Genomic DNA, 24,614 nt, shown 5'->3' on the forward strand with positions numbered 1-24,614 from the left:
CCAGATGTAGCTGGTTTTTGGGTTTTGAGTCTGTTGCAGGATCCTACCTCCTCAGTTTGTTGGGGATGAGAAGTTGCTGCCTACTTGGCCCAGCCTCTAGTTTTTTGGCACTTGCCTACAGTATTTTCTGTGACTCTTAGGCAGACTTAGTCTTGATATACCAGGAATAACATATCATTTTGACTAAAGTGATACAATCAGCAATAATAATAGCATCAAACAGCCTAGAAAATGACAAACTGAGGTAACTATTAATTTGTGATTGATTATACAGCTAAATCTAAAATTAGCCATAGAATTATATGCAGTAAATAAGGTACTCAATATACCAGTTTTATCCTCAGTGGAGAAAATTTAAAGGGGTTAGGGAAATAGAGAAATAGAAGAAGACAAAGAGATTAGAAAGCAAGGCTGCACAACGGGGGGAGGGGGGTTCATGCAAATTTGGCAAACTTAATTATTGAAGTAAAATAATCTAATTGGAAGAGATATTTTTCTTCACTTCCTTTTATAGAATACATATGATAAACAAGCATGATCTGTTGGTAGTTTGTATAAGCTCTAATGGGTTTCAGTTTATTATTCTTGTTACTCTAGCATACTCTTTCTTTGTTTTTGGTACCAGGCATCCAACTCACGACGTCATACTTGCCCGGCAGGCACTTAAGCCACTGAGCTAAATCCCCGGCCCTTCTTTTCCTTTCACATCTGCTAAATACAAGTTAATTCTAGCTCATCTGGAAGTGACTAGGAACCACATGATTAAATTGCCTTCCATATGATGTTAAAATGAAGGAAGCTAACTTTAATTGGGAAATAACTATAACACCAACATCTGTTGACAGCAGATCCAGAATTTCCTTCCTTGAAGTTTCTTGTAGATATTCATCTGCCAGGGTTTCTTGGATTGCTGGGAAACTTGTCTTTATTTAACAGGTACTTTGATAATATATGAGAACCATTAGTGGATATTTGTTTATATGTCAAAATTTAATGCTGGCTATTTTTTTCTTAAATTCCGCTACCTAAATAGAAGTAATAAAGTGAATTGATTTGGGCTAGTAATAAGGATATTAAAAGAAATACCTTGAAGTCTTACAACACAGAGTTTACTGCAGAAAACTTATAAATAAAACTTAAGAGTTATTTAGAATTGACTAGTTGAGTAACAAACTATGAAGATTGGTACTATAGTTCCCCCTTATTCACAAGTAAACATTCTGTGACCCATAGTTGATGATTGGAAACCCATAAAATGTTGGGTTTTTTAAACATACATAAAAAGTTTTAGTTTATAAATTAGGCTTAGTAAGAGATTAGCAACAATAATAAATTGTTATCTGAATATGGTCTTTACATACAAAATTGCCAGCTTTAGTACTATTGCTCTCTGGGACTATAATTAGTAAAATAAGGGTCACTTAAATACAAGCACTGCTTGTATTGGTGGATAACAGAGACCACTATTAAGTGACTGATGGACATGCTGGAAAAAGAACCTTTCATATCCCAGGCAGGATGAAAACAGGACAGCTGGGGATTTCAGCACACTGTTCAAAATGATACACAAATGAAAACTTTTATTTTTTATATCTAGAATTTTCTATTTTTTTGAGTTTGTGAGTAACTAAAACTATGGAAAGCCAGAACTCAAATAAGGGGAGGAGTCTTGTGTTGCTCTTTCTAAACAAAGATTATAGTCTGTCTTTGAGTATGAAAGGTGGATTTGTATTTTCTTTCAGTTGTGGTTGTCAGGATTCTCATGTGTGCGCGCATGCGTACATATGTACATGATATAATTTTCATGAATATGGTCCTCACCAGGGATTTAGCTCAGTGACAAAGTGCTTACTTTGCAAGTGTGAGGTCGTGAATTCAATCCTCGGTACAAAAAATGAATATGGTCCTATTCTTAGTTTCTTTAGGTAGTTGTAGCAAACCACTCTTGTTTATATAAGGGAGAGTGTCCACAGAACTCAGTTATTTTCCATTTTATTTGGAATTCAGTTTAGATCTTGTGATTTCTGATTCTGAACCTTTTCTTTCTTTTTTTTTTTTTTTTTTTTTTTTTTGGATCTGTTTTTGTCTTTTTGAGATAGAGTTTTGGTATGCAGTTCAGGCTGGCCTTGAACTCACTTTGTACCCCAGGGTAGCCTCAGACTTGCAGTGATAGTCCTGCCTGTGCCTCTCCGGGGCTAAGATTATAGTCATGTACCACTATGCCTGGCCTCTTCATACTTTTTTGCTAGTTACAAATTCTAGCTTTTGAGAGCTAAATCTGTTGGTCTCAGATGAGAATGATTTGACTTTTTGGTGGTCCCTGACTTGGTGATCACAATCTTTATAAATAGCATTGTCAGGTAAAATCAACAGTAATAGGTATGTGTGTAAAAATAATGGTCAAAGGGGGCCGAGGAAATAGCTCAGCAGTACAAGTGCCTGCCTGGCAAGCATGAGGTCTTGAGTTCAATCCCTGGTATAAAAAAAGAAAACAAAAGAAAAAGAACAGTCAGAAAAATTTAAATACTCTTAAATAGCTAGGGCACACTAGAAATAAGTCAAAGCAGTCTTTTTATGACTTTAATCTCTTTCAGTCAACTGGGAGCTAAGGAAATCATAACTGCTTAAAAGCATGAGGCCAAGATTGTTTTCATGGCATTGGAATTAGAAACTTAGCTTCTACTTGATCCATACTTTTAGAGATTCATTTAACTTACCTGAACTTTTCAGTGCCTTGGCAGAGAGATGAATTCTTATTTTAGGTGACTTTTAGAAAATAACCTATGTTTCTAAAGGTGATGATATTTTGTTTTTAGTAAAATACTGCTTTTTATTATTAAAACATTTCTCTGTGAAGTTCTCTGGAGACTGTCAATAGTTAAATAAACAAACCAGTTTTGACTGCTGCTTTTCTGATTTAGGAAAATCAGCAGGCTCTGTAAAATCTGTGGTAACGGTAGCTGCCAAAGGTAAAGCTATGAAAACAGGTAAGATTATGGGGGAAGAAAGGTTATAATAAGTTTAATTTTAATTCTACCTTTGTAAGTGAAAATATAATACCAAAAGCAGGTTTTGAATTCATAGAGTAATTTTTAGTGTGTAGTAACATCATGAATATTTCAATACTTTTTAAAACCTGGCCCATATAGGACTTTCATTCATTGATACTTCCATCTTTGATAGTATTTGCCATTAAGGTACATTTTTGCACAGGTATGTAAGTCATGGCTTACAGGTTCTGCAGATACATAATCATAGGCTGCCATGTCATTCTGTCCTGTAAATGGTTTATTCTTTTTGTCACTTCATACTACATTCCACAGCACATACAATTTCTTTGCTGTTTTTTACTTTTAAAATGTTTGTTTCTTTCTACATTAGGAAAACGAATTTTCTCTATTAAAAAATGGAACACTATTTAAAATAAATGTAGCAGCCAGGGATTTAGCTCAGCCCTGTAAGTGCCTGCCTGGCAAGTGTTGAGGTCGTGAGTTTGATCCCCGGTACCAAAAAAAAAAATAATAATAATAATAATAAAATAATGTAGCACATTGAAGCAAGCGTGGATTTTTTCTAATAGACTATTTCCAGAAATTATGAAGTGTGGCTTTTTGATTTTATAATTATGTATTTCTGGTTCACAGAGATAAACTCTATTCACTTAAGAGCACCAACAAAATATATCTCAAATTTGCTTTCAGTATTATTAATAAACAGATGTTGAAAATAAATAGCAATAAATACATGGAAAGAACAGCTTTGACTAGTTGAATGACTTACTGATACTTTAGTATGTAACATGCTAAGTGAGTCAACATACTCTTAGAATAATGGTTCAATTCTACTTTTAAAAGCAAAATCGACTGGAAAGAAGTCTGTAGAAGTCAAAAAGGTTGGGAATATCAAAAACAAAGACTCCAGTAAACCTATAACTCTACCAGGTAAGTTTGAAGTGGTATCACTGAATGTTTTCTTTAGGACCTTTTGGTATTTATTCAAGGTACTTTTTGAAAGTTTCCTTAAAAATTCTAAGAGAAGTTTTTTTTTTTCCTAAGGGAAGTTTAAGGGTTAGATTTGACTTAAGTCATATTATCTTTAAGGACATCTGAAATGAGAAACTAGCTAAAAATAAATTTGTTTAGGTTTATTAATTTAATCTCTATTAGTGTTTTTGTAGACTATTAAAGTATACTATTTCATGCAGCAAACTCTGAAATAAAGACCAGTATTGAAGTCAAAGTGACTGAAAACAGTATTAAAGAAATCATTTCAGGTAGGCCAGTGGAAATTTCATTTTGTTCTCTTATGTATAAGGGAAGAAGGAAAATTAAAATTTTAATAAAAGATAATTTTTAAATATCAATTTCACTCCTAAATCAAATCAAGAGTATTATGATTCAGATCTTTACCCTGTACCTTGAATATTCTGAAATTTTACTCTCAAAACTATTACTTAAAAGCCATTGTCAGATTGGGGTGTAACTCAGTGATAGTGCTTGCCCAGCGTGTTTGAGGTCCTGGACTTGATCCCCAGTGCTGCAAAAAAGAAAAAAAGCCAATGTAGATATTTCCTTCTATTCTATTGTCTCTTGTCAGTCGTGTACTTTTTTTTTGAGACAGCGTCTCACTTTGTTTCAGGCTTCCCGCAAACATGTGGGAATCCTTCTGCCTCAGCTGCCCAGGTGCTGGGATTATAGACATTAGTCACCATGCCTGGCTTATTTGTGTACATTTTTTTATAGCTACTGTCTAATTTATTATAGAATAAAGTTTTACCTTGATCAATATATGTGCGTGAATTTTAAATTAACTAACTTTGTTTATTTTGATATTTAGAAGCTGCATTGGAGGCCAAAGAAATTGAACCAATCAGTGAGGTCAGTTTTTATGATTTAAAATTTTCTGGCAAAATACATTTTTCTTATCATGCCTACAGTATTTAGCTTGTAAGGTTCTAGTGATCTGTGGCTGTTTGAATAGGAGTTCAGTTCAAAAATCTTGGACTATATAGAAAGTCAGTAAAAGGACAGATTAAATAAAATGAAAGTACATGTTTCTGAAGATTACTTTTAAGTCTAAATGAGTTTTGGGACAGTTACAAGCTTATCAAATCAGAACCGATAGAATTCTTGGGGAAAAAACATTTTTTTTCTTCCTAGTGACAAATGTGAGATACATGTTAATATTTAGAATACTAGCTTGAGTTTTTTGGGGGAGGAGTTCTCAATTTTGGAGGAATGAATGGGGCTTCCTATTTTGTGTGAAAGACATAAATAGTTGACTTTTGTTTTCTTGTGGTTATATCTGTTAAGAATATGTTGCCTTATTTATATTTTACTTATTTAGATTTTGAGATCACTCAGGTGCTAAAATGTATGTTTTTTTTTGCCTAATAAATCCATTCTTCAATATTTATTAAGTAGTGTATCCTTTATTTATAGGAGTATTTTGAAGCACTGTATATAGTACAGTAGAGTTCCATTAACCATTTAAGAAGGAACCATTTATGAACACATTTCACTGGCATGCAAGTTAAAAATTTTATGAAAACTATAGTGAAACACACCCTCACTCAAGAAAAGTAAAAAATTGCCAGGTTTACTATATCACATCTTTTAGAAGTTTGCTGCTATCCACAAAAGCAAAAAGAGGCTTGGGAGAGTCACCTTGGGAAATAAAATAGATGTGAGAGAAGGGATGGCAGGAAAAAAAGTACAGATTGGGTTGTGGGGTAAGGATTCTGAGGAGATTAGGTAAGTTATGTTGCTAAAAGTATTTTTTTATATTTGGGAAGATAAAAAAATATACACTGATTCGGCAATTGAGGAATAGCATTCAGCACAAGGTACAAGAAAGGGCTGAAGTAAAAGATAAGTGTTTTTGTTTTGTGTGTGTGTGTGTGTGTGGTTTTTTTCTTTTTGTCTTTTTCGTTTTTATCAGTATCAGGGGATCGAACTCACGACTGCCTGCTTGCAAGGCAGGCGCTTATGCCGCTGAGCTAAATCCCCAGCCCCTTTTTTTGTTTTTTTATCGGTACCGAGGATCGAACTCACAACCACCTGCTTGCAAGGCAGGTGCTTATGCTGCTGAATTAAATCCCCAGCCCCCGAGATAAGTGTTTTTTTAAGAAAAGGGTGAAAAACATCTATAGTAGATGAGAGATGGTATGACTGCAGTTATTGTGTATATTTGCAAGATACAAATTTGCATATTTAAGGAGTGGTATTTTTATTCTGGGGTTCAAACCAGCCTCCTGAAACAAGAGATCCCTTATTAATAAATCGAACATAAGTAATATACCAAGAATAAGTAAATACAAACACAGGTAAGGAAATTTTAATAATTGATTTCTTAATTTCTTGTGCAGGAAACAGAGGAAATGTGTGTGATACTTATTTCTAATTTGCCTAATAAAGGATATTCTACAGAAGAAATTTGTAATTTAGCAAAACCATTTGGTGGTTTAAAGGATATTTTGATTTTATCATCTCATAAAAAGGTAAGAGCTGATAGTAGCTTTCATGCTATCTGTAAGCAGCACATTTTTTGTGTTTTTTAAAAATTTGATTTAAAGAAAGAAAATTTCAAAAAATAGAAAAAAATCAAATTCACAAAATTAGGAAGGATTTAAAAGCAGTATGTCAAAGTAAATAAAGTGTTTTAAGCTAAGGGATTTTGCCAATGTAAAACTCAAATATTACTTATTTTAGTTTTGTCTTTAGCAGCCTTTGTTTGTTTATTGGTATCAGGGATCCATCAAATGACTTCATGCTTGCCAGGTAGGCACTTACGTTGCCAAGCTAAGTTTAATGACAAGGAAGGAAGGACTTAATAAGTCAAAGTTTTGCTAAAATTTTAGTTTATTAAAAAATATTTTATATCTTAAAAGTTTGTTAAAATTTTTTAAATAACTTCTAAGATTTTATACTGGATCGCTGTTCTACTCATTCTTCCTACATTTTTAACATTGATACTCAAATGGGCACTTACAGTCAAAATAGTGATGTTAGCAATACTCAGAACAAAGCTTAGGTTTATTTGTATGCTCTTTAGTTATCTGTGTGTATTGCTTTTGTAATTTCAAAACAACACTAAAATTTACTGTTAATTAACACGTTAGTTAACAGTGTATTTTGTAAAGAAATATTGGGAATGACACCACTGGAGTGGGAAGAAGTGTTGTGTTTCAATTAAATGAGAGAAATTAGTGATGACTAGAGATCTTTGAAAGTAGAGTAGGATATACATAGATAATTTGTTTATAATCAGAGCCAGTATGCTTGAGCAAACAGTGAGTGAATGAGTTCAGATGAGTGTTACATAGTCTCACATTATGTTAAAACTAGATTAATTGGTTGGTATAGTTCTGTAAATATACTTATAAACAGCTGAACTTTATGACAATTACATATTTCAGCTGATTTTTTAAAAGTAGATTTTTTTTTAATGTTTAAAGGCACAATAAAAAGGGATGCTTTGGGGCTGGTGGTTTAGCTCAGCGGCAAAGCACCTGCCTTGCAAGCAGGCGGTTTTGAGTTCGATCCCCAGTACCGATAAAAATGAAAAAGACAAAAAAAAGGGGGGGGGTGCTTTTTTTGTTGGTTTGAGGGCCTCACTATATTGTGCAAACCGGCCTTGAACTCATTTACATAGCCCAGGCTGTTCTTGAATTTACAAGTGATCCTCCTGCCTCAGTCTCCTGAAGACTGGGATTACAGGCGTGTGCCATCATGCTTGGCTGAGGAATGCATTTTTGAATAGGGTTTTTAAATTTTTTTTTTTTTAATCGGTACCAGGGATTGAACTCATGACCACTTGCTTGCAAGGCAGGTGCTTATGCCGCTGAGCTAAATCCCCAGCCCCTTGAATAGGGTTTTTTAAAGTGTGAAAATATGTTAAAACAGGGAAAGAAATGACTTGAGTATTTAAAACAGAAATTGTTAACTCTGTCATATACCCTCAATAAATAAGTGTAAAATCTGAGTAAGTAAAAATTTTATATTATCTGCGTGGTTTTCGTTAGAGTTGAGTGTACTTGTTAAAGCAGGACTAGAGACTTGCAAAGATAATATTTTTTGAAGAAAAATAGGTGGTTTAGTTCTAGTAGTCCCCCTTATTGATGGAAATTACGTTCCAAGAACCAAAGAGATACCTGAAATTACAGATAATACTAAACCTTGTATTTTTTCTGGTACATATGTGCACAAGTTTAATGTGATTTCCATTATGACAAAGCATTTATGCCCTGTAGCTTTTGCTCTGTAATTTCTTTATGCTTCATAGAATCATGTGTATAAGATTTGCTCTTCCATATATCTTGGCAGTCTGAGCAAGACACATTTCTTTATTATGCAGAAAACTAAACTTTTCATTTAAACTGCTTTAATGGCTTCTCTTCAGCACATATGAATTGCCAGTATCACTACTGTTATAACTTAAGTAAGGGTTTTTGGAGTACATATACTACACTGAACTGTTAATCTGGTAGCATGGGGCTATCAAGTGATTATTAATAGGCAGGTAGCATGGGGACTAGGGTAAAGGGATTTTTCACATCCTAGGCAGGATAAAGCAGGACTTAGAGACTTCATTACACCACTCAGAATGGCATATAGTTTAAAGCTTTTGAATTGTGTACTTAAATATCTGTGACAACGAACATGAAGCAAGATGAAAATTTAAAAGTTGAAAAAATACTTAAAGTAGGAAACAGTATTCATGTCTACATGACACTGTACATATCCATATGTATTATGACATACTAAAAGTTAAGTCAGTCAGCAAACATGATTTGTTAAAAATAGTAGACTCACCAAGATAAAAAAAACTTGGAACTATATGCAGGTACATAGATTTCTACCGTATTTTCAAGTGTATGGAATAGCAATCAACCTGTTTGATTACACAAGTATGAAAATTCAAACATACCTTGACTCTTTATATCTGTGAAAAGGCAAAACTAAAAGTATCTTGAAATATTAAGGGGCAGTTAAATACATTGTATCAACTTGGTTATTTTGGCTCAGCAAGAAAAGTAACCAAGACAGGTAGATATCATGTAAAAGTGTGAATCTTGGCTTTAGAGATTTTTTAATGTTTTATTTTGTGTGTATATATGGAGGGTTATGTTACATCTATGAAAAAAGTAACTTGATATCCATTGCACATTTTTTGACTGTTTTAACTCTTTTTATCTATCATTAAATTTTTTACTTGGGAATGAAAAATAATAATAAATTTATTTACTCAAGAAATACTCGGAGCTGGGGGTTTAGCTCAGCGGCATAACCGCCTGCCTTGAAAGCAGGCAGTCAGTCGTGAGTTTGATCCCCGGTACCGATAAAAAGGAAAAAGACAAAAAAAAAACTCATAAAATGTCTACTACATATTAGGTACTGTGATACTAAGATTGTAGTATGTAAGATGAAACCTTTCTTACTATCAGTTACTAGAGTGTCTTTTGTATTAGGAATCAAACCTCATGACCATGCACTTGCCAGGCAGGCACTTATGCCACTGAGCTAAATCCCCAGCCCCGAGGAAAAATCTTTAAAAAAATTTTTTTGTACTTTTCATTTTAAAAGGCACTTATAGAAATAAATAGAAAATCTGCAGACTCTATGGTCAAATTTTATACCTGCTTCCCAATATCCATGGATGGAAATCAACTCTCCGTAAGTGTGGCTCCTGAAAACATGAATATAAAAGACGAGGTAAATCATAGACTTGTATCATCATTTTACTAGATCTTACTGAATTATTTTCAGATTCTGTTGTTACCTGGTTTGATTCTTTGGGTCACATATTTTTTCTGACACTGAGAAATCTTTCCAATAATTGCTTAGTCCACTGTTTGAGGGTTAGTTTCATATTGAGCATATCCTGTCCCTTAGTGTTGAAAACTATCTGAAAATAGGCCTGTTCTCACTAATCTTATTTATGGTAATCCCAATAGGAATCCTGAAGGTTATCTTTAATTTTTTCCCCTCATTTCTCATACTTGGTCCCTCAATAGGTCTATGAAATTTATTCTCTTCTTTATCCTAAGCACCATTGCTTTATCTGTTACAAAGTATCTGAACTGATGTGGTACATGCCTATCATCCCAGCACATGGGAACACATATGCACAAAAAACAAAAAACTCGTAACTTCTATGGACCACCAAAAATAATTGTTCATTGGGATTTCTGTCTTCAGTTTTGTCTTCCTCAGGTCCTTTTCCCACAAAGCCATGAGTCTAATATAAAGTTGAAATTACTCACATTTAGCTAATGTATTCAAATTCACCTTTCATCTGATGCAAAAATCCTTCAGTATCTATAATATGCCTATATTTGGCATATTATAGACTCTCCAGGAGAAAGTAAAGAGGAGATACAAATAATTTGGAAAAGCATTGAGAATTTGATATAATTGGTATTTTATATATGTCAGTAGTATTAGCTACTCTTTGCCAGTTTCATTATTCTTATGCTACTTTGACCTTTTCTAATTTAAAAGCAACACATTTAATTCACAAGCAATAAACTTAACACCCTATCCTTTTTTAAAAATATCTTTTGATATTAAAAATTTTCAGTTGGCCTTGAACTCACTTTGTAGCCCAAGCTGTGCTCAATTTCTCAGTGATCCTCCTGCCTCAGTCTCCTTAGTGCTGGGGTTACAATTGTGCATCACCACACCCAGCCACCCTATACAATATTTTATTTGCCTGTATCTGAGTTATTTTCTCACCTCCTGCTTTGCTAGGTTAAATTTTATTTACATTCTCTTTTGTCTGAATTAAATCTCTTTTCCTTAAATGTGAACTCAAATGTCCTCCCAAAAGACCGCTACCTCATTAATCTTTAATGAATTTAAAGGAAAAGTGAAAAGGATTGTGTGGATATGGTGAGACTTCAGTATTCAGTAAATTTTTAAGAGGAGGGAAACATTTTTGGAAGGAATAGAAATTTTGCTGTCTCATTTTAGGAACTACTGAGCAATATGTATTTGTGTAGATTATTATATTATAAATCATAACTAAGTAAACATGAGTGAGAAACACCTTACACCTTCTGTCTATTTTGACTTTTTAGGAAGTTCTGTTTACAACCTTGATTAAAGAAACTGACCCAGAGGTGAGTTTTGCATTTGCATGTTTTCATTTGTTTAATTCATATAACATTGGTTATATACCTTTTAGGTGCTGAGAAAAACTTTGCTAGTAATTCTAATATATTCAAGCATTGGAGATGTCAGGTGGATCTTGTTAGTAAAAATAAAGTGTTATCCTAGTCCATGATACAAATTTTTTTTTACTACATGCTAGAATACATAATTAGCAGCTAAATATGTTAGTGCTGAGATGTTTTGGGTAAACAGTTGGGTAGTAGAATCATTATACTTCCCATTTTGATATTTTATTTTACTGATTATTCACAGTGATAGATTGCTTGTGTAGCAGAGAGAGAGGTAGGTAGGTAGGTGTAGGGTATGCAGAAAGACCACACCATCTGTATCAGCATAGTCATAGTCATCCTTAATCTTGGGAGTTCTCATCTGGGTAATAATTTTTGTTGTCTGTGTTTTATACTTTGATGTTCCAGCTGTTTTTTTTCTTTTTTCTTAAAAAGGCAAATACAGATAAAATTTACAATAGATTTGTACATTTTGATAATTTACCAGAAGATGGACTTCAGTGTGTACTTTGTGTTGGACTTCAGTTTGGAAAAGTAGATCACCATGTATTCATAAGTAATAAAAACAAGGTAATGAATTTCTTCCTAATTTAACTGTTTTGTAGACAATGCATAATCAAACCTTGTATTCGTAAAGTAATTTTGGCAAAATAAACACTGATGTGTCACATTTTTAAAAATTCTTTTAGCTTTGAAATACTGTTTATAAGGAAAGAGACTTCTCTATGAAAGTAAAAAAAATTGTTTTTCATATTTTATGCCTTCTGTTTTTAATGTATATATTTCAGTAGCATGTCCATGAAAATTAGATTTTATTTAAAAATATATTATTGAGGAAACGATTTCATATCAAAGTTGACAATGTTCATAATTGTAAGTAAGCAACAATTAGATACTAATTTTTTTTAGATATGTTCTTATAGCATATATTTGACATTATAGAAATGGTACAAGCTAGAATAGAAGGTAGGGTGCACACAGTATGCAGAATTCTGAACCTTTGCTTTGAACGCCCTTATTCCTATTGGTAAAAATAAATGAAGCCACTACTGTATTCCCAGCATTCTGAGAAGCTGAGACAGGAGGATTTCAAGTTTGGGTCCAACATGGGCAATTTACCAAGACCCTGTCTTAAAGTAAAAAATAAGAGTTGTGGATATAGTTTAGTGCAAAGGCTCTGATTTCAGTCATCACTATCACTGCACAAAACAAAAAAGTCTTTCTTTCGAGGTTTTCCATTACTGTGCAGCCTTCTGAGGACTGCTTTCTCTGGTTGACCTTGAAATAAGAATTATTCTTACAATCATGTATCTGAATCCTGAAAGAAAAATATATGAAAATTCTTTAAAATTTTATTGTAGTAAATTGTACAAATTGTATCTCTTGGGACACATACATTTAATTTTTAACCATGTGTATCAGTTTGGTGGTATTAAATACATTCACATGTATAACTGCTACCACCATGCATTTCCAGAACTTTTCCAGCTTCTCAAACTGAAGCTTAGCTACTTATGCATTAAAAATTAACTCTTCATTGTTCTCCACTGCCCATCAACCACAGTCCTGTTTTCTGGTTCTGTTATTAGGAATACTGTAGATATCTCATATATGTGGAATTTGCTCTTTTGTGACTGGTTTATTTCACTTACTATGTGTTGCATGTTCATCCATGTTGTAATGTGTCAGAATTTCCTTTATTTTTGAAACTGAACAGTAGTCTACTGTATGTAAACACCACATTTTAAAAATCTGCTCATACACTGATGGGCAGTTGGGTTGCTTCTAACTTTTGATTGTTGTAAATAATGCTTCTGTGAATATGGATGTGCAAATGTTTGAGTTCCTTGTTCTCAATTCTTTTGCATGTATACTACAAAGTAGAATTGTTGGGTCAATAATAATTTTACCTTTAATATTTTCAGGAACAATTCATACTTTTTTTTTATATTCTCCAAAGGCAATTCTTCAATTAGAAAGCCCTGAATCTGCTCAGTCAATGTACAACTTTCTGAAACAAAATCCACAAAATATAGGTGACCATATATTGACTTGCAGTTTATCTTCAAAGATAGATTCATCAGAGGTAAGATACTTTTTTGGATTACTATTATTGTTTTATAAATGTAAAACAAGCATAAAGGTCATTTTAGCAAAGCTCAAAAGTATATTCTCAGTGCAGTTTCAAGAATTATTCTGAGTACTTTGGTTTTGTGTCCAGATTGAAAATCTGCTTTTTAAAAATTTAAAGTTTCAGGGGCTGGGGATTTAGCTCAGCGGCATAAGCACCTGCCTTGTAAGCAGGCAGTTGTGAGTTCGATCTCCGGTACCGATAAAAAAGAAAACGACAAAAAAAAAAAAAAATTTATAGTTTCCATAGTTATGCAGTGGTATAAATTTGCTTAAATGAGAATTGAGGTAATTTTGAAAAATATGTATTCTGGTACTTAATTACATGGGCGGAATAACTCATATGTTTCATAGCTGCCTCTGGAATCTAAAGGTTGCTTTAAATTTATATTATTACTGTTTTCTTCTAGGAGAAAATTTTGTTGACTTTATCAGAATTTGTTTTATAAGAAATCAGATTTTATAGGTTTTTAGTTTGCGTAGTAGTACATAGCAGTATATGTACAAAAGTTTATGAAGAGTTCACCGGTGAAAAAATTAAATTGAAACTCAAATTTTTTTCTAATAATTCTGTAGTATGCTAATAGATGGTCAATAATAGGGCCTTGTTTTCGTTAGCAGTAGCAGTATGTTTTTTATTAATCTTCACAAAATCTTGCTGTAGCTGAAAAAACCAAAATTCTATCATTTAAACTCAAAAGTACTGGATGGAGATACAGCTCAGTGGCACAAGCGCCTGTCTGGCAAGTGCAAGGTCATGAGTTTGATTCCTGGTTCAAAAAAAAAAAAAAGTATATTATTTACTTAATGAATGTATAAAATGTCACGTGATAAAAAGTAATGGGAAAACATAAATCAAGGTAAAAAGATAGAGTGACAGATGGAGGGGGTGTATATATTAACCTGAAGATTTATGCTGCAGATTGCAGTTTTTTTAAAAATTTTTCCAGGGCCAGGGATTTAGCTAAGTGGCACAAGTGCCTTCCTAGCAAGTGTGAGGTTGTGGGTTCAATCCCCGGTACCAAAAAATAAATGTTTTTTTCCATGACATTGGTTTACATTACCAAGAAAAGGTTAAGCAACAAAAATTTGAAGAGAAAAATTCATGTTGTATTCTGTTATGTGTCATTCCAAAAATGAGGTATAGGTGTAAAAGGCTTATAACTCCTCTAAAAGAGAGTTTCAAGTTCTGAAAGAAGAGATCAACTCTACAAAGATATGAAGAGACTTTTTAGAAGAGCAAAGGCCTTAGGACATACTTGGGGATTTAAGAATTTCTGAGGATCAGTATACCTAATTCCTTAAATAAAGTTTTTGTCTTTGTTTGGGATTCATTTTTATATTTTGCTTATTTAAAGCTGTCAGTTTGTTTTTAATCTGAAGATTAGTGTTTTTTCATCTGAGGAATGTTACTCATTATTTCTTCTCTAATGTTTTTTAGAAATCTATACTGATTTTGTAGATGCTTTATTTTAATGAATTTTTCTGAAGACATTTGTTAATTTTTTTTAAGTTCTTCATTTGTCTGAAAGGTATCTTCAGTTAGTTTTGTATGCTGATCTTGATCAATCCCATGCATTTTTTTTTCTTCTTATGAATTAGGAAGTAAATACCTAATATTAGGTTCCTATTACAGATTTTCTCCACTGTCTCATGGGGTTTTTTCCTCTACAAGCCTCTCCACTCAATGGAAACACTATAAATACTACCTGTGGGATGGGGCTTAAAAGCTGTTGTCTTTAATTTCTGCTATAGCATTAGGATGTATCTTCCCATTAGATACTCTAGTAAAGAAGGCCTTTACTCTGGCATTCAGCACCAAGTCTGAAAAAGCTTTTTGCTAAAAAGACAGTTTCCACAGAGAGAACTCATGATTCCCGTAGAAAAGAGCCTACTTTTTGTAGATATAATCTCTAAAGGGCAAACATTTTTACCATTTTGTTCATCAATATATTTCCAGGTGCCTAGGACAGTGCTTGGTACATAGGCACTGATGTTTTAATTTCTGCTTCTTTTCTGGACCCCAGAATATTAAGTTTTTTAGTAGTTATTTTTTTAAAACTTTTTATTTAATTGTTACATTTTAGATACATGTATTGATAGGGAGTTTGTATCTGTATATGATATATCATGCCAGATTAGTGTTTTAAAGGATTATTATTCATTGCTTTTAAAAGTTTTGAGTAGGAAACTTTTTAGTCTTCCTCATAAGTAAAAATCTTCTTTTCTTTTTTCTTGTTTTGTCTTTTTCATTTTTATCGATACCAGGGATCGAACTCACGACTGCCTGCTTGCAAGGCAGGTGCTTATGCCGCTGAGCTAAACTTAATAGTTATTTAAAGAAATAGTTAAAATAGGGGCTGGGGATTTAGCTCAGCGGCATAAGCGCCCGCCTTGCAAGCAGGCAGTCGTGGGTTCAATCCCCGGTACCAATAAAAAAGGAAAAAGACAAAAAAAAAAAAGAAAGAAAGAAAAGAAATAGTTAACTCAGTTATTTTGTGTAACCTAACATTGATCTTTAATGAGAAGAATATTTGATAGTTACATGGCCACTGAAACTAAGTGCTCTTAATTTTTATAGTGTATCTTTCATGTTTGTTTTTGTTTATATTTTAGCTGAAAACATTGGATTGATTGGTTAAATATTTAAAACTTATAATAGTTTCTAATAACTTCATTAGAATAACTCCTAATTTGGATTGTGTTACAGGTTCAAACTGAGAAAGAACCAGAATTAGTAAGAGAAAGGTATGTTGCTTTAAGTTTACTGGCATATTTATATGGTTTTATATGACTGAATTTTATCTCTGTATTTTACAATAATTATCCTTAAGTAGTAAACAGTTCTTCATATATTCATATTATGTATATGCGGGCTTATGACTTTTGGGGAGACGTTCAGTTTTACCTAGGAGTTTTATCTTGGTCAGTTATTTATTGTTTGGAGAAGCTATGTATAAACACAGTTTCAATTTTATAAAGGAATACAAGTATTTGTAGATATGTACAAGTATTTCTTTATAAAATATTTTGTAGAGACTCTTGAGCCAATACAGTTCCATAAACATTATTAAATACTTTTTTGTTTAGATTTTTCTATTCAAAAATAGTGGAATTGCAGTAATCAAATTTTAACCTTAAATTTTTATTAAATAATAACATAATTTTGAATTAAAATGTATGGGTACATTTTAAAACATCAAGGGCTGGGGGTTTAGCTCAGCAGTACAAATGCCTACCTGGCAAGCTCAAGGTTGTAAGTTCAATTCCCAGTACCCAAAAAAAAAAAAAAAACCAACAAGGGTGGGAAGAAGGCATGTTTGTCAAGAAAATATGTGTTAGTTTATATTTTAGGGGATAAAATCTTGTTTTTTAGATTCTATATAAACTAGGGACTCAGGAACATATTTTGAGCAAATGTGGTATACCTTTTCCTTAGTAATGTTCTTATGCTGGTGAATACCCTTTTTGTTGCCACTTTCTTTACAGCAATCCATGTACCTTTCACTGTTTTTATTGAGAATTACTGATATTGAATATTTCCTTTCCCTCCTGTATACTAATTGATTACTTGTATTCATTAACCTGTATTGTAAGAAGATATGGACTTGAAACAGTTGTCTGTTTAGATACAGAAAATGTGTATTTCATTTGGTACATAAATTTTTTTTCTTGGGTTTTTGTTGTTATTGTTTGGGGTTGTTTTGTTTTGTTTTGTTTTGTTTTGAGACAGGATTTTGTCAGGCTGGCCGTGAACTCACCTTGTAGCTCAGGTCAGGACAGCCTCAAATTTAAGATGATCCTTCTGGCTCAGTCTTCCAGTTTCTGAGATTATAAGCTTGTACCAGCATGCCTGGTCTGGCTGGCCTGATATACTAATTATAAGGACAGAATGTTACTTAGGTTTTTCTCAGTAGTTTTTACAGAAGTACCCTGTTCTAGATTATAAAGATGACTTTGAGTACAGTAACTTCTGTTAACTTTTAAGTAAGTTTTGCTGTGTCAGCATAAACTTTCTAAGTTTTACAGCATCAAATCAGTTGCATTCATATTCACAAAGGGACTTAACAAATAAAAATGCCACATATATTGGTATAGAGAGCCTGTAGTTTGGCCACAATACACATTACTTCTGTAGAGGACCAATAAACAGGTTGTCCCATAAATTTATTTTATTTGACAAAGTGTCTTAGAAGTCCACAAGAAAAACTATTGTCTTCAAGCATTAGCAATTGATCATTGTCTTTCATTGTTTATTTTTTTTAAGTTGCATTTTTTTTAAAAAATGAACTTCCAAGTAGTTACCTCGTCTCAAAAATTAACTTTAAAAATTGTAGCACTGAGGCCAGGGGCTCAGGGGTATAACCGCTGCCTGGTAAGCTTGAAGACATAAGTTCAAGCCCCAGTACCAAAAAAACAAAAATTCTAGCACTAATAACTTGTTTGCTTTTTGGGTTTTTGTGGATTTGTGTTTGTTTATTTGTTCGGAGGACTTTTTTGGTTTTTGAGATAGAGTCTTGCTGTGTAGTACAGACTGGCTTTGGATGTTCTTACGTAGTCCCGACTGGTCTCAGACTTGAGGCGATCCTCCTGCCTCAGCCTCTCAAGTGTTGGGATTACAGGGGTGCACCACCACACCTGGCACTAATAACTTCTTAATTCCCATATTGCTCTGTGTGTGTGTGTGTGTGTGTGTGTGTGTGTGTGTGTGTGTCTTTCATCAGAGAAAAAGATGTGGGATATGGCAGGAATACTTGACTTTTCTTTTGGAGTAAACTGATGCCAAGAAAATGCTAGAGTTTGTTGTTTTTCAAAAGTACTTGTGGTTGTCAGTTCATCTTATGATCTTTTGTTTATAATTAATGCAAGCTGTTTAAATAGATTTCCTATTCAGATGACTTCTCAATTCATAATTTAATAACACATTATACCTGTACTGATCCCTCCATGCAAAACAGTGTCATATGAATCACTTGTGCTAATCACACAAAGACAGATATTCTAAACATCTGTGTTCTCTGCCTCATGTATGGAATTGCATAGTGATTCATTTCATACAAAAGATAAAAACTTTTTATTGACAACCTTTAAGAGTGGTATAGTGGGAAGTTTGCTGTGTTCTGAGCCAGAAATCAAGGTCATCTACATTATTATTCTTCTAGTTATTAATAAATATATAGCTGTAACTTGTAATCTTTAAGATACACAGAGTACATTAATAAGGTAGAAGTTTGGATTTGTTCAATTGGAAATAAGTCTTGTAATTTAAAGACATTTGAGAATATCTACGTAACACATAACTGCTGTAAGTATGAATGTTACAAACAATTTTGTGTCATTTGTGCTTGGTCACAAATTTTGAGTGTTAAGAGTTTGGAACATTTAAAATCACCCATGGCTATTTTCAGTATAAGAGGTATGAATTATTTCAAATAATAGCATTTTAGCAGCATACAAAGGGTAGCTTGCACACTATGTAGACTACATATTGATTAAGGTCTGTGGTTACTGGCTGTTCTCCTTAAATTCCTCAAACTTCTTTGAACTTGAGTGTTTCTCTGATCTGGTAGGAAAATATTCTCCTTTGCAAACATAATCATCCTTTGGGGAGAATCAGTACATTCATTCAGACTTCGATAGAAAGCATCTCTTCCAAACTTGTGAAATAATCTTTCAGGACACAGGTACTTAACACTTAGGCATTTAACTAAAGGGCGTATATCCATCCTTGGAGAAGCATGTCAAAAGGAATGGTCCATCTTCCTCTTTGAAAAAGAAGAAAAACTTACTTTTTTGCTGTGAGGTATTAATATGATTACATTCTGGTATCTTCCTCCAACTTGCCACTTTCAGTGTAATTTTGTGATTATATTTATTAAACTTTAATTTAGGTTTTTAGCATGTTGGCTATTGTTTTTAGAACCTGTGATGTTTCTTGTTAAAGCAGAGTCATTGCTAATCTGTGGGATAATAACATAAAAATAGTTTATTGTTTTACTGCCTCAGTGAAAGTAATAGAACTATAAAATCACTTTCATTTACTGTGGGTTTGGGGTAGCCATAATGAGATAAGATCCAGTACAGATACTTAGGCATGCATTTCCTCCATTTCATCTGAATAATTAGAATTTTATTATTCTTGGTAACTGGGAAGGTTTCTTTTCAACATTATTTTTTATAATAATAGCTAAATGCAAATGTTTTAAGTAAGACTGTGTTCATCTTAAGGTGGTGTTATCAGGTGTTTCACCTTTAACTTTAAATCTTCAACACAATTATTTAAAGGATATTTCCAAAGTGAAAAAATTTTTAAGTAGTATCATTAATAAGTACAGTTCTTGGGAAATTGAAAGCAAATCAATTTCACATGTCCCTGAAACCCCCCCGCCCATTCTGAGAAAGACTTAAAAGTAGCATCACTACTAGCAATACCAGTGTTTATGTTCGTGATCTTTCTAAAAAGGATTTCTTTGTAGAACTCCGTACATGTTACTTAAGTGACCACTGTTGGGAGGATAGAACTCTAATACTAATTTTAGATGTTTATTTATTTGACCTGATGTCGGATACAAACGACATAGAAGGAAAAATACTGATTATAACTTAAATGATTAAAAGGAACAAACCTATTAGCAGTCATGGTTTGCCACTATTTCCTTTGAATTAAAGAAAAGTCTTCAGTGAAATGAAAGATCTCTTAAATTTTTATATTGTTTACATATTAACATTCTAACCACTTTAGTGCTGACAGGCTGGATTTCCTAGTGCTTATTACTAATGCATCAGGAAGTCTTTACAATTGGCATTAACAGGATTATTTATAATGGTTGAATTCTCATCATAGTTTGATTTTTTGTTTGTTTTTGTTTGTGTTCTTTTTGTTTGTTTTAAATACTTTTAGCCCTGGCTTGAAAAACAATCCAGTTGATGAAAGTGAGGTGCAAACAGCAGCCGATAGTCCCTCTCTTAAACCTAGTAAGGTTGAAGAAGAAACTACTCCCAGCATTCATACAGAAACTTTGGTACAGCAGGAAGAGCCTTGCGAGGAAGAACCTGAAAAAGTACTTTGTAATTCTGACCTTGGTATTGAAACACTGGAAGTTGAAACTCAAGGAGAGATCAACATAGAACTCCCTCTTGTTGCCTCTACTTCAGCCAGTATCGAATTATTCACTGAAAATACAGAGGAGTCTGCTTTAAATCAGGCGTATACCAGTGACTTGGAGAAGGAAGAAGCAGAAGCTGTGAACCCTGAAACAGAATTATCAACATCAGGCAGTGCCTTGGTAGAAGAAAGGAGCATCAAAGGAATAATTCCTCTAGAACCTCCATCTGAGGCAGATGATTTCTTTTCTGAAATAACACAGTCTATGGTAGAAGCTGTAGTTGAAGTGGACAACCATGAACATGTTTCAGAAATAGTGCCATCTACTTGTGTTGTCACCACAGTACTAGGTGATACTGGGGATGAGAAGGAAATAAGCAAAAAGGATATTTCTGAAAAAAGTAACATGGATGAAAAGGAAGAAAATGAATTTATTACAAAGGAAACCAGAATGGATCTACAAATAGGAACAGAGAAGACTGAAAAGAATGACACTAAAACAATAGCAGAAAAATTAGAAAAGATTATGACAGCAGTAAAAGAAAAATCTGCAGAAAGCATGATCAAGGCATACCCAAGTAAAGGAGTGGGTCAGACCAATAAGCCTGATGAAACTGGTAAAACTAGTATACTGGCTGGATCAAATGTATGTAGCAGTAAATCAGGCATCAAAGCTACTATGGTCCCTTCTAAGGCAAAAGCTACTGCTTCAAAAACTGAAAATCAGAGAAGTTTTCTAAAATCTGTGGCTAAAGATCAAATAAATGCTGAAAAGAAACTTTCAACCAAGGAATTTGGTCTACTTAAAAGTGCCAGATCAGGCTTGGCAGAAGGCAGCAATAAATTCAAACCCACACAGAGTGGTGGTACCAGAGGAGGCAGTGGAAAGATATCAGCCCTGCAAGGCAAGGATACTAAATTGGATTACAAGGACATAACAAAACAGTCTCAGGAAACTGAGGCTAGACTTTCCATCATGAAACGGGATGACAGCAACAATAAGGTGAGGAGAGTAGGAAGACTGGCTCAGTGTGTCTTTGAAGTACTTATCTCTGCTGCAGCTGTGAAGTAGGAGATGTAATCTTGTTTCATACCTGTCATCTCCCCACTCTACCCCCCCCCTAAGTTATCATCTCCCTTTCTTAAACAACTGATCTAAGCCAGTAGACATTTAGAGTATCAAGCTCAAAGTTTCTAATTTATTAACAGGTTTGGAAACTATTATTTGGTAAGAGAATATGACTGTTATAAAGATAAAAGTTGGTCAGAAATAAAGTGGTGTGGTTTAACAAAAGTCTGTAGTGACTCTTCTCAGGTGATTTAGCTTTCTCCTTCTGAATGGAATACCCATTTTCTCTTTTATATTGAAGCTTTTTTAATCAGGTCGCTGCCCAACTTAGACATTGTGGATGTAAGAAAAGATCCGTAAAACTGAATTGAACTGCAGCTTTTGGAGGCTATGCCTGTAATGTTGAATGCTGTTGAGTTACTTTTGTTAACTTGTTTAATATTTGCATAATTGACTGTATATGGATGTTTGCTGTTTAAATGTTCCCTTTATTTCCCCTCCACCCTGTTCACGACCACCCCACCCAATCCCACCCCAACTCCGGCCCATTTTTAGAGCATTTATAACCTTTTGTAAATTGTTTTTCTGTATTTCTTAATATTTCAGGCTCTGACTGGGCAAAACACTAAAAATTCTAAAAGTACTACTGGTAGAAGTTCTAAATCTAAAGAGGTAAACCATTTATACTAATCCTTCATTTCTTTCCTTCCATAGCAGAATTCATCTGTCTTACCTCGTCTGCCTTATAATAGTTGATAAAAATGTTTATAATGATAACAAGAATGATATACTTTACTTTTGACTCTGCCTAATCTTAGCACTAACTCATTTTTTTTATCTTGAGATAGGATGAATAGTTTTTTATTATATGTACAACTAGTTGATCATAAATAGCATAAGAAACCATCATGGAAATTTATTTTCTTTAATGTAGACACAAGATTTCAAATTAATTCCTTTTTTAAAATGTATAAATATTAAAGTTTTAGTAATTTTTTCATGTAGCTTCCTCAAAAGTTAAACTTAATATTTTAGTATTATCTATGTTAAATATATAAATTGATCGATAGAGCAATTTAGCTATTTACTTTCTAGCTATATTTGAGCGGTTATGTTAGATATTTAGCATATAGAACAGTACTTTCTTTATACTAATTGTTCAACAGATGCTCTGAATGTGGTATTTTTATGCCATTATGTTTTAAAAGTTAGTCGTAGGAAGTAATTGTAATTTTATTAAAATTATGTAAAAGCAAAATAAGACTGATATTGTTAGGATTACTTTTGGCACTTTGTGAACTGTAGCTAATTTATACTAATTGTATTTTAAGAAGTAATCCTGATTTTAAACTTTCCAACAGGAACCATTATTTTCATTTAATTTGGATGAATTTGTTACTGTGGATGAGGTAATAGAAGTAGTGAATCCTTCTCAAGCCAAGCAGAATCCATTAAAGGGGAAAAGGAAAGAAGCTCTCAGAAATAATCCTCCTTCTGAACTGAACTTAAAGAAGAAAAAGGGGAAAACTTCTGCCTCTCATAGTGTTGAGGGAGAATTATCTTTTGTAACATTGGATGAGATTGGGGAAGAGGAAGATGCAGATGCACAAGCTCTAGTCACTGTGGATGAAGTAATTGATGAAGAAGAACTAAATATGGAAGAAATGGTAAAAAATTCAAATTCACTTCTTACACTAGATGAATTAATTGACCATGATGATTGCATTTCCCACAGTGAACCAAAAGATGTTACTGTTTTGTCAGTGGCTGAAGAACAAGATCTTCTGAAGCAAGAACGCTTGGTAACTGTGGATGAAATTGGGGAAGTAGAAGAGCTACCATTAAATGAGTCAGCAGACATAACCTTTGCCACTTTAAATGATAAGGGAGATGAAGGAAGTACTGTCAGGGATTCCATTGGGTTCATTTCATCTCAGATGCCTGAAGACCCTTCTACTTTAGTTACTGTAGATGAAATACAAGATGATGGTTGTGATTTACATTTGGTGACATTGGATGAAGTAACTGAAGAGGATGAAGATTCGCTGGCTGATTTTAATAACCTTAAAGAGGAACTCAATTTTGTTACTGTTGATGAAGTTGGAGAGGAAGAAGACGGAGATAATGATTTAAAAGTTGAGTTAGCACAAAGCAAAAATGACTGTCCTACAGATAAAAAGGGAGATAGAAAGAAGAGAACTGTGGACACACAGAAGACAGACCTGGAAACCTTATCCCAAGTGGGTCTAGTAAATGAGAATGTTGTGGAAGAAGATTTGAAAACCACGATTGAAAGACACTTAGCAGGTAGATACTTGGAAGTGGTAGTTTTCCTGTTTTATGGGAGAATTAATTTTAAAATATGTGTTGCAGTACTGCCAATCATTGTTCCCTGTATTGATACTGTATAAGCCAACAAGTAAGGCAAATACAATGAGCACACACTTGTAATCCCAACAACTCAAGTAACCTAAGGTGGGAAGATCATGAGTTTGAGCCTAACCTGGGCAACAGAGCAAGATCCTGTGTCAAAAAAAAAAAAAAAAAAAAAAAACTGTATGAGAAGTAGTTATAGCCAGTATTTTATAGAAATATGTACACATTTCACATTATTTCTCTTATTTATAGAACAGAGCTTGCTCCAACATGTTATACAAGAACCAGTAACAAAACTGGAGAATAGGGGGTTGGGAGTCTAGCTCAGCAGCACAAGCCCCTGCCTGGCAAGTGCAAAGTCCTGAGTTCAGTTCCCAGTACCAAAAAACAAAACAAAACAAAAACCACAGAACAGTAAGCTAATATAGTCAAATTAGAATGAAAGTAGTATGTTTATAATTGTGAGGAAGACATATCTTTTCATGATCAAAAGGATGTTCATAACGTATTGCCTTCCAGGTTTTATATAAATTTAGGATTTAGTACAACTCATAATATTTTGATAAACAGTAATGGAGCATTCATATATAGGACTTGAAGGAGATAAAAATAATTTCCATTAAAAATTCTTGAAGGATTTAATGCAAACAAGAATAATACATAAGAAAGGTCCCACAGGCTTGTGGAACAAATTAGAGCAATATGAATAGCCATCTTGAAAAAAAGATAGTTGTTTGGAACAGGATTACTGG

At 33.4% G+C, this 24,614-nt stretch overlaps 1 protein-coding gene across 7 annotated transcripts in view; it reads left to right on the forward strand.

The window, feature by feature from the left end:
- The window catches only part of Znf638 (zinc finger protein 638), a 143,089-nt gene that overhangs the window by 108,983 nt on the left and 9,492 nt on the right, over positions 1-24,614 (forward strand). For 3 of the 7 annotated variants that reach the window (XM_063229573.1, XM_063229572.1, XM_063229578.1), the window contains exons 12-24: positions 2,922-2,987; positions 3,855-3,941; positions 4,205-4,273; positions 4,837-4,877; positions 6,368-6,499; positions 9,585-9,713; positions 11,081-11,122; positions 11,618-11,752; positions 13,143-13,268; positions 16,023-16,060; positions 20,214-21,420; positions 22,093-22,158; positions 22,848-23,793. In XM_063229573.1, the coding sequence (XP_063085643.1) occupies positions 2,922-2,987; positions 3,855-3,941; positions 4,205-4,273; positions 4,837-4,877; positions 6,368-6,499; positions 9,585-9,713; positions 11,081-11,122; positions 11,618-11,752; positions 13,143-13,268; positions 16,023-16,060; positions 20,214-21,420; positions 22,093-22,158; positions 22,848-23,793 (3,084 nt within the window). The remainder of the gene's footprint in view (positions 1-2,921; positions 2,988-3,854; positions 3,942-4,204; positions 4,274-4,836; positions 4,878-6,367; positions 6,500-9,584; positions 9,714-11,080; positions 11,123-11,617; positions 11,753-13,142; positions 13,269-16,022; positions 16,061-20,213; positions 21,421-22,092; positions 22,159-22,847; positions 23,794-24,614) is intronic. The other 4 variants (XM_063229575.1, XM_063229576.1, XM_063229574.1 and 1 more) reach the window with 4 other exon arrangements.

Source organism: Cavia porcellus, unplaced genomic scaffold (genome assembly GCF_034190915.1).
Source record: "Cavia porcellus strain 051 isolate PalLab524CR breed Dunkin Hartley unplaced genomic scaffold, mCavPor4.1 scaffold_18, whole genome shotgun sequence".
Classification (NCBI taxonomy): domain Eukaryota; kingdom Metazoa; phylum Chordata; class Mammalia; order Rodentia; family Caviidae; genus Cavia; species Cavia porcellus.